This window comes from Camponotus vicinus, unplaced genomic scaffold (assembly GCF_025532165.1).
Source record: "Camponotus vicinus isolate PSW18456_S1 unplaced genomic scaffold, iyCamVici1.0 SCAF_5, whole genome shotgun sequence".
Taxonomy (NCBI): Eukaryota; Metazoa; Arthropoda; class Insecta; order Hymenoptera; family Formicidae; genus Camponotus; species Camponotus vicinus.
In genome coordinates, this window is record NW_028141977.1 from 10,990,308 (window position 1) to 11,001,693 (window position 11,386).

Consider the following 11,386-nt stretch of genomic DNA (forward strand, 5'->3'; position numbering starts at 1 on the left):
CTCTGAGATTGGGGTTTGTCATATTTCTGAGAGTAAATACTTTTTCTAAAGACCCAAAACCTTGCGCGAAATATTTGTTTATTTATTTTTATATTTTATTTAAAAATACGCGATCTAGACACATACGAAGAATGATAAATCTGTATCTCCAGTTTCCGTGATGCTCGGCTCATCTTGCATCTTGCATCTTGCATCTCACGGCACGATAATTTTGCGCTATTACACGTAATTATCATACGTGAAGCGCGGAATAAAAAATTCGTTCCGCGAAAACATCAACCACGATCATTCGAATTGATTGTGATGTTTCCGAACGTGCGGTAACATGCAACAAAATTACGTTGCGAAAAATTATTTCGCAAACGAGGGACCCATTTGCACGACATCGACGCAAACAGTCACGTCGATTAAATCAAGATATACATATATATTCGCGTTTCGACATACTGCATACTGCGGCTGATAAGAACTGAATTCTTGCCGGGGCGGTGATTAACGTTGCGAGCTTCTGGCGAGCATTATATACTCTGTCGTGCGTTATACACGCCACGACATCCGGTGTAAAGATTCGGATTCTATCTGATCTAGAAGCTGCCTCTTGCACGCAACATCGCCGTCGAGAAGAAGTCTCGCGAAGAAAAATCTCGGTGCGTAATCAATTTCAATTTAATGGTCAAATTATGTTATAACACAACAAGGTAATCATATATAAGGAATTCTTGTTGATAAAGATTCGTTTCTTTTTTCATTTCTTTATTTTTGCACTCTCTTTATTTTTCCGTTAGTTCTTTTTTTAATGCACGTATATTTATTCTATTGGACGTGTGCAAAATAGTGCAAGTGAAAAGAAACAGATCTTATACTTTTTCATCGCTCTTATAATCGTTAGGCATTATCGATATTTTTCATTGATGCTTCAATTTTATTTTGTAAACTCGAGAAATTTGGCCTTAACATATCTTAATTGATATGTATAGATGTGTGTATGTGTGTGTTTGATATGTTTGATTGTCTTTCGAAATCTCTTTCGAATTTAAAAATAAAATAATTTTTTGAAAAATGATATGTTAATTAAAAAATATGATATATTAATATGAATGGCAAAAAAGTTTACACAAAAACATATTAATAATGTTTAGCAATAGTAAAAAGTATAGGCATAAAACGCACATTCTATCCCTCTTATGTTAGTCTAACTTTAAAGTAAAATTGAAGTAGCATTATTGTATTATCCATATATATGCTTATATACGTTTTTTATTTTTACACATGTCTTTTTATTTTAAAAGTTCCACGTAAGTACACGTGACGTGTTTTTTTGCGTCATTTATTAATGTTCATGAACCTTATCTCATTAAAAACTGACATATCGCACAAGTAGATAGAATATATTCATATGTTATACAGGGTGATTCAAAACAACCTGATGTCTTTGAAATATGATATTCTTGAACGAATTCTAAGACTATTTTTCCTCTTGAAAAATTTTGTCCAAAGCTTAATTTTTTCCCCAGACAGTCAATTTTATTGCACAATATTTGATCCTTTGAAGTGTATTAAATTATTATTGCAGTTTTTCTACACAATATTTAACAATATTATTACCGTCTAGGAGGGTTATAACGTAACTCTTAAGAATAAAATATCAACAAAATTAAAAAATTAAAAAATTAAAAAAAATTTTTTTCAAGAGGAAAAATAGTTTTAGAATTTGTTCAAGAATATCATATTTCAAAGACATCAGGTTGTTTTGAATCACCCTGTATATTCATACATTCATTTATAGTGTGGTATTTTTTGACATTTTTGATTTAAATGAATGTGATATATCACGCATATAAGATATAGAATAACGATACATATTCGATGATTTACGTCTCTTGATAACTAATTATATAAAAATATATAACAGATTTATATAATTATAATTATATAAATTATATACTAATTATATAAAAATATATAACAGATTTATATAATTATAATTATATAAATCTGTTATATATTTTTATATAATTAGTTATCAAGAGACGTAAATCATCGAATATGTATTGTTATTCTATATCTTATATGCGTGATATATCACATTCATTTAAATCAAAAATGTCAAAAAATACCACACTATAAATGAATGTATGAATATATAACATATGAATATATTCAATCTACTTGTGCAATATACCAGTTTTTAATAAGATAAGGTTCATGAACATTAATAAATGACTCAAAAAAACACGTCGAGATTTTTTGTAATTATCCGGTCAATATTTACACGAACAAAATTTTCCATTCCTATCGACTGCTTTCGATTTAAATACTATCGCAGCCATGAAATATTTGAGATAAGAAGAGAAAAAATTTGCAAACTGTCTAATTATTACGCTCGTTTAATTATTCGCGCTTTTGTCAAGTTATTTCGACATGCGATTCTGCATTTTTTGCGTGACACGAGCTCCCACTTTGATAATGATCGTTTCGACAGGCGGAAAAACACAACAAAACAAAAATTATGTATGGAACCGAACATACATGCATTACCACTTACATAAGAAACCGCATATCGTTACATAAATCATATTTGTACCATTGATGAGCTTTAACATTGAAATACAGATGTGCTATTTAAATACGGGCAAAGTAAAAGATGTTTTTCTTAATTACCTTTAATAAAGGTAATAAATTACTTTTAATGAGTGCTGCGATTAATTATATTTTATCGATAAATATTATTGAGAATAATATCATAATATAAAAAGAATGTCAAAAGGATCTATATATATATGGAATTATAATGTCAGTCTTTCGATATTTATCATTTTAAATTAATATAAAAAGATATAAATAATATATGTATAAATATATAAATCTTTTCATATATTAATCTGTGAAATGATATTAATCTGAAATCTCAAGGGACTGACATCGTAATTTCATATATGTTAAAAAAACGTGTAAAACTTACTATTAGAGAAATTTTATATTCACAAATTAATTTGTTCTATACGTAAATTTTTATCAAATTTATTTATTAATATACAAGTAAAAATTTAAGCAAACAGAATGCATAATAATCGAAACTTATTTTATATATATATGTAACAAGATTCGATTATCATACATCCTGTTTGCTTAAACTTTTGAAGTGGTGCTTGCGTTATCTATTATTATTATGACACATCGATTCGAAAGTCGAAAAATTAGCTATAATATTTTAAAAATATAAATACAAATTTTTGAACGTACAAATTGATCGTACCCGTTGAAATTTATATGAAGAATATATATCTTACGAATATAATCCATTTTACAATCAATTCATATAACTTTGTATCTAGGTAAGAAATAGTGGCAATAAAGTTTGTTAATACTTTATGGATTCGCGTTTAATCTTGCTATTTTAAAATTGATACGCTTTCGATTCAAGAGTATCAAGTTTAAATGCCACATTGTTTAGATTCTATTGATGTCATTACAATATATCAGGCGATAACATTAAAACGAAATGATGATATATAGTGTTTATACATATTTAATATACCTTAATATTAGTAATATCGTAATAAATATTTATATTTTATAAAAAATATATTATAACAATTTATAAAATACGTAAATGTTTATGTTGGATTTTCCTATCTTAAAACGATTGATTATGTAGATATGACGAAATAATAGCGGAAGATTTTTTTATTCAAATAGAAGAGCCTCGACTTTTATAAGAATATTTATCTAGTTTCCAAAGATAACAATATCAGATAACAAGAATAAATACAGAGCCGAAAAAAGCAAATACTTCAATTTCATATCTAGATGATAAACTTAAAAAGTGTAACATCGTAAGAGAATATTGACATAACATATATTTCTCCTGATAAAATAATTGGTAACTGTGAAAAGTTCCATTAATTTAAAATAAAAAATTAAATTGCGCATAAATTTATTTTCCATAGAAAAGTAAATTTTCAGAAAATTATTTACATTTCTTATATACATATATAAGAAGAGAAGAAAAAATAAATTTTATGAATTATAAAGTCCAACCTGTATCACATACATTGGATGATATTTCAATTGTGGTACGATCGTGTATTTAATAGCTTGCAGAATTGCAATATCAAAGAGCTTAGAAATTGAGTTTGCAGCAATAAAAAAGAAATTTATATGGAGTTTGATAAAGATTAATCATGCTATATTTATGCAAAGGTGAAGGTTCGCGATCCTAGATAACAAAATGACATGAATTGATTATACATATATAAAAATAAAATTGTCATAAATATTTACATTATTACATCATATTGTAAAATAGGTTATCAAAATTAATATTTTCATTGATAATGCCAAATATCACATACGTTGTGCGTGTTTTTAATTTAACTTTTATTTAATATTATAATTTTTTGTATAGACAATTTTTTTAATCTTTAATAAATTAAGGAATATTTATACATATCTATAAATTGCATGTACTATATAAAGTATAAATAAATAATATACACTAAAAATGATTGCGTCATGCATGATTTATGTAATTCGCATTATCAAAATACCAGAAAGTAGTATTAAAGGAATTATATCTGTTCTTATCATTCGTTATATTTAAATTGCGACGTTTGCAGATATTAAATTTTTTCGCAGCAGCTCCCGTTTTGAACAAATTCTTACTCAATACACATGTCGCCATCATTTCATAAACTTTATAAAATTTTATCATATTATTATACTTGTGAAAAGACATGATGCAATAAGAAAATTAGCATTTTTTTATTGCATCATATTTTTTTATCGAAAGTTAAAGTAAAACAAAAATAAAGAAACATTGCTATTGTTATATAGATGTAAATTTTCTCTATCTCAATATTAATATAAATTTTAATTATCTGTAAATAAGAACAATAAAGAATTTGCGGTTTTCTAGTGATGTACGAAGATATATATATATATATATATATATATATATATATATATGTATGTATGTATATATATATATATAACATTTACAATATATACGTAACAACCTTGTACGTTTCACAATATCTCTATTATCTATATTTCTTTTATCTATACAATTTTTCTTCGATTAACATCATGCTTGATGCAATAGTTAATAATATTGTATAGTTTTCTGTATAGAATACATATCTTTTTTCTCGATAGATTATACATCACACATAATCTTATGCATGCAATAAATAATATATTGCCATAATTGTATTTCTTTTATTTTTACGTGATCATAATGTATAGCCGAAAAACGCTAAAATACAAACTTGTAATAAATAAATCTGTAAAATATAAATACATATTCATATATATAAAATAATATATATAATAAAGTTAATACATAACAAAATTATATATATATATATGATGTGTTAAATTCATCCATTTGTAAAAATCTTGCATATATTAATATTTAAAGCGAGAAATAATCTGGTATGAATAAATTATTTAAATCATCTTTTGTTAAATACTATGATTCAAACACGCGAAAATACTAAAGTTGAAATGTTTTAAATGATTAATAACAATCAGTGATGTAAAATTATATAAATTTTAAGATAATAACAGTATAATGTACGTGTATCTCACGATAATCCTTGATATAAAACTAAGATAGCTACGTATCTTTCGAAATAAAAAAATCACGATGATATAATCTATATTATATTGTACAAATGTCACGCACGAGTATTACATTCTTGAATATTCAAGAAATAATATATAATATAATATATTATAAAATCTTTCGTATGTATGTGTATAGCTATATTTTTTCTATGAGAAAAGAATATATTAGAAATTATATATAGAATTTAAATGTACAATAAATAAAAATCGCAATATACAACAAATTTAAAATCTAAATAATTAAATTTGTCTCTTATACTAATAAAAAGAATTAAAAAGAATAATTAAAAAGTATTAAAATGTTTATGAATTTTACGATGTTTAAGAATTGAATTCATTATATGGTATAAACGTAAATTTCAAATTCATCAATGTCAATATTTGCAGTTATAAGCTAATGCAATTATACATATATATATATATATATATATATATATATATATATATATATATATACTTTAACTTCGGTGAACACGTGCAGTATTTTTGCATAAAGCTAATTAAGACACAGAAATAACGCACATGCGATTAAAAATACTTCAAGTATATTTACACTTATGCAAGTGTATATTTATATAAAAAATATATAAATAAAAATTAAAAGTATAATAATATAAATGCAACGAAATGGAAAACAAACGTTGATGATTCACGTTTTAAATGTAAATGTATCTTCAAATAAATACAATTTATTTATGCAGCTATTACACTTACAAAGTATAATATATCGTATTATCGCTTTCTGTAACTTCTTGCTTTAATATAAATAAAAAACGAAAATTTTTCATAAAAAATCAAAGGAAAAAATGGAAAAAATTTCACAATTGATAATCACGGAAGCTTTCCAACAAAAAAGCACACGTAAACAATATGCAATTGATTATCGAATAGCGATTTGATTTTTTTATTTGACAGATTTATGTCATTGTGTGTTTCTTGTTAGAAGTTCTCTCTTCTCTTTATTTCTAGTATCCCTAGATCTCCTAGGGACACTATTTATTTCCGATTCTCCTCTCGATATTTTTTTGCAGTGTAAAATTAATTTTTAGTTCCTTCTGTAGATGTCAGGCGCGAATATTTTCTAATGTCGCATCGTGTTTCTATGCCTATGTTCCAAAATTCACTGCCAGCGCTGAAAATATATAATATACGTAACGTGAACTATAGATTTTCAGCGCTGGCAGTGAATTTTGGAACACGCCCTATGTTGCGTTTCGTTCATGACGTCACAGCTATATAGGCCTGGTTTACACCGTACGTCTTTTGATACGCGAATCAAAAGTAATGCGCACCAAACGTTTGAAGGGTCGTCTATATATTTGTCTATATATCGTCTATATATTTGATGTAAACGCAGTCGAATTAAGGGTCGTCTACAATGGCCGTAGCATAAGGTTGTAAGGCCGTAGTCGTAAGAAATTGACCAATCACAGTTGATTATTCTCCTGAACTTCAACTGGGATTGGTCAATTTCTTACGACTACGGCCTTACAACCTTATGCTACGGCCATTGTAGACGACCCTTAATTCGACTGCGTTTACATCAAATATATAAATACATGCGCGCGCTTTAAGGAATCCAGCTAAAGTATGCAATAAAGTACGAAGAGTCGACAAGTGATACACAGTAGTGTTATATTATCCTTCTTTATATTATAAGCCCCTTGCACAATGCTAGGCAACAGGCAATAGAAATAAGGAATAGAAACTATTCACCAATAATTACGCAGAACAGAAAATATTCGCCAATAGGAGCAGAGAATAGATACTATTTCTGTTCTTATTGCCCGTTGCCTAGCATTGTGCAAGGGGCTTAAGGTCCATATTCTGAATCCTCTTTTATTGATAAAAGTGCCTCTAAAAGTGGCTTACAGCCAATCAGAAGGCTTATAAGCCACTTTTAAAGGCACTTTTATCAATAAAAGAGGATTCAGAATATGGACCTATGGCTGCGGTCAAGGGGACGCTGAAGATGCTTTGAAGCGTTTGATTGACCAATCAGGGTAAAAGGAGTAAAGATTTCTTTAACCTGATTGGTCAATCAAACGCTTCAAAGCATCCTCAAGCGAGGAGCACAGACTTTTGCATAAGCGCATAACCATAAGCATAAGGAAATTGATTGGTCCAAAAGTATATGCATAAGAAAATGAACCAATCAATTTTCTTATGCTTATGGTTATGCGCTTATGTAAAAGTCTGTGCTCCCCGCTTCAGCGTCACTTTGACCGCAGCCCAGGATAAATATAGATAACAAATACAATAGACACATGTATATCGTCCGCTGATCGACAAAAGAGTCACACGACATCACGATATATAAATTGTCGATTGAAATCTGCCGCATTTCCCTTTATAATTTATCGGAGTAGAGTGTAAAGCTCCTATAGCAAAATGGCATCGAATAATATAGGGGATGTCGAAAATACGGCACCAATATGCAATGTACGTAAGCCTACATATTTTCTTTTTTACGATATATTCCTTCAATATGCAATATCATCATTTTTCAATTCTTTGCTTTATTCGACGAACATTTCTGCTATTACTGACGATATCATGTGTATAATATAATTCCCGACAATAATCTTTTAAATATCGCACTACTTTCACACGTTATATATTATCACGGTTTTAATTTCAAATTATAAATGGAGAAGATAAAAATAAACATTGTAAAAAGTATATACACATATAAATAATTACAAAAAATAGGAAAGAAAGGCAAAGTTTTGATACATGTATAATGTAGTTTTAAACAACTATTTTTCTCAGGTCATTTTTAAATAAGAATCTAAAAATATTTTTAGATACAAATTAACTATTTGTAGAGTATCTGTTTTACTTATAATATGATTTGAAAATAGGAACTTTTCAGTCAAGATTCATGAGAAAAATAATGTTCTTTAAAATGGCTTCATGTTCAAAACTATTAAAGAATCTATGCGCAATCTATTGAGAAACAAATTTATAAACAGAGATATGAATATGTTATGTAATTCATTAATTATATGTAATTGAATTTATTTTAAAACAATCATTAATATTTTTTTCTCCAGACCGACGAAACCACACCACTTCTGTCAGCGGACGGTCAAGCCATGTCGGAAAAAATTGGTATATCACAACAAACTTTGGTCTCCACCGATGGCCAAAAGGCTAAGAAATTGCCACAATACCTAGCAGGCATAGCAGCGACGCTCGGTGCTCTTGCTGCTGGTATGGTGCTGGGTTGGACATCGCCTGCTGGTGAAGGTGGCAAGAATCTGGCAAAGGACTATGAGATACCCATTAGCATAAGCGAATTCTCTTGGATAGGATCGCTCGCTACTCTTGGAGCAGGCGCGATATGCATTCCCATTGGTATACTGGCAGATATAGTTGGCAGAAAGACTGCTATGCTGCTCATGGTGATCCCTTTCACCGTTGGTTGGCTACTTATCATCTGTGCGAACTCAGTGCTCATGCTCTACTTTGGTAGATTTATTACTGGTGTCAGCGGTGGTGCCTTTTGTGTGGCTGCCCCTTTATATACATCAGAGATAGCCGAAAGTGAAATCCGTGGCACACTCGGTTCTTATTTTCAGTTGATGCTTACTATAGGCATTCTGATCTCGTACGTTCTCGGAACTGTTCTAGAAAACATGGAGACACTGTCAATCATCTCGGGAATTATACCGCTGGTCTTCTTCGCAGTATTCTTCTTCATGCCAGAAACTCCAGTGTACTACCTAAAGAAAGGAAATGAGGAAGCTGCTAGAAAGAGCTTGGCCAGACTTCGCGGTAATCAGTATGACATTGAGCTTGAATTACAGGCACATCGTGAGGCACTTGAAGAGACCACTCGAAGCAACTTATCGTTTGCTGTCATGATAAAATCACGAGCCGTCAAAAAAGGCTTCATAATCGCTTATGGATTAATGCTCTTCCAACAAATGAGCGGCGTCAACTCGATTATTTTTTATTCTTCGGACATCTTCAGCAAAGCTGGAAGTTCTTTACCGCCCAATGAGGCATCGATTATTGTGGGAGTGGTACAAGTAATATCAGTTTTCGTTGGCACTTTGGTCGTCGATAAATTGGGCAGAAGAATATTGCTATTGGCATCGATCGTTGTTATGTTTTTAACGACTCTGATCCTCGGAGTTTACTTTTATTGTATCATGTATACTAGTGCTTTTGACAATCTCAAGTGGTTCGCACTTATTCCACTGTGCGTTTTCCTTATAATGTTCTCTCTCGGCTTTGGCCCAATTCCGTGGATGATGATGCCAGAGATCTTTGCGCCAGAAGTAAAGGGAATTGGCGGAAGCAGCGCCTGCTTATTCAACTGGCTCACAGCTTTTATAGTCACCAAGTTTTATAGCGACATGGTTGATGCTGTAAACTCCTTTGGTACTTTCTGGATATTCTCTGCATTCTGTGCCGTTGGCATTGTATTCGTCTATTTCTTAGTCCCAGAAACTAAGGGCAAGACGCTGGATCAAATCCAAAGGGAGTTAAATAATGATTGAGTCAGAGAGTTCCTATTAAAAATATAAATTGTAAATATATACATATATATATATAATTGTACATATATAATAAGTTATAGTATTTTAACAAAGCATGCATTGTAAATTGATAATGTTATGACAAACTTGTATCATCATGTATTTTTATGACCATGTAATATTATTCAAAATTTTAGATTGTTATTTTATAATGTATAATACTCAATATCCTTATTGCCATCTTATATTGTAATACCATCTTAATCCTCACTAGAACCATCGGTGATATAAGAGAGAATATACATATATTTCCTTTTTCCTCAAGTTATTAAATTCATTAGTATATCATTTTGAAAAGATGCAAATTTCTACTCTGAAATTTTAATACGATTCATAAATATTGTTAGTTTATCTGCCATTTAAAAGTTAAAATTAGCATCAGTGTCCTAATGATACTTAGATTAAACATTTTATTGTATAATATACAATAAGACTGATTCTTTTATATAAAGTTTTAATTGATGTCATAATATTTTCATTTATTATTATTTAAGATAATTAGAATTATATGAATTATATTAGCATTATATTTATGTATATTTGCTTGCTCTCACTGCAAATAAATTATTATTAAATATTTAAAATGTCCATTTTTTTGTATTTCTCTGTGAAAATTATAAATTAACATAAGTCTCTCCGAAGCTACTTTATCCTTCGTCAAAAATGTAGGAATCTGTTGTTTTTATCTTTTTACTTTCCTTACCATTTATCATTAGCCTTTTATGATTAATTTTGCATTTTCTTTCATAGATGTCTACACTTTTAAATTTTGATCATATAATTTGTTTTTGTTTAATAATAAGACTAATCTTTTGTATCTACTATGAATAATTCAGCATGCTGTATGATTTTCGGATCAAGAACCTCCTTTTGATCAATAAAAAAAAAATATATAATTTGTTTTTATTTATAACAGTCAGAAATATCGAAAGCGAGAGAGTCAAAGAAGTTTTTCAAAGTATTTCAGTATCTTTCAAAGTATTTAATCTATCATATAAATATCATCATAATCATATATATATTCAGATAAGAATTTTATAATAATCTGTACGAGTTTCTTTAATAACAGAAATTTTAATACATACGAATCTTTACATAAAATATATCTTTTCGTGGAAATGCACGATATTAAAAACATTTTTTAGTAATTTAAAAGAAATAGACCTTTTTATGATATCGAGTTATACGATTTGAAATAAAAAAAC

The 11,386-nt window shown here is 28.8% G+C and overlaps 2 protein-coding genes across 3 annotated transcripts in view; one reads left to right on the forward strand and one right to left on the reverse strand.

The window, feature by feature from the left end:
- Positions 1-11,386, reverse strand: part of LOC145972564 (SKA complex subunit 1-like) — a 33,650-nt gene that overhangs the window by 2,953 nt on the left and 19,311 nt on the right. The window lies entirely within an intron of this gene.
- On the forward strand, positions 487-10,325 carry LOC145972563 (facilitated trehalose transporter Tret1). 2 transcript variants are annotated; one of them, XM_083101305.1, is made up of 2 exons: positions 487-647; positions 8,688-10,325. In XM_083101305.1, the coding sequence occupies exon 2, from the start codon at positions 8,730-8,732 to the stop codon at positions 10,140-10,142; it is 1,413 nt and encodes a 470-aa protein (XP_082957431.1). In that variant the 5' UTR covers positions 487-647; positions 8,688-8,729; the 3' UTR covers positions 10,143-10,325. The 2 variants fall into 2 exon arrangements, with proteins under 2 accessions (XP_082957431.1, XP_082957430.1); XM_083101304.1 differs by lacking the exon at positions 487-647 and adding an exon at positions 7,832-8,073.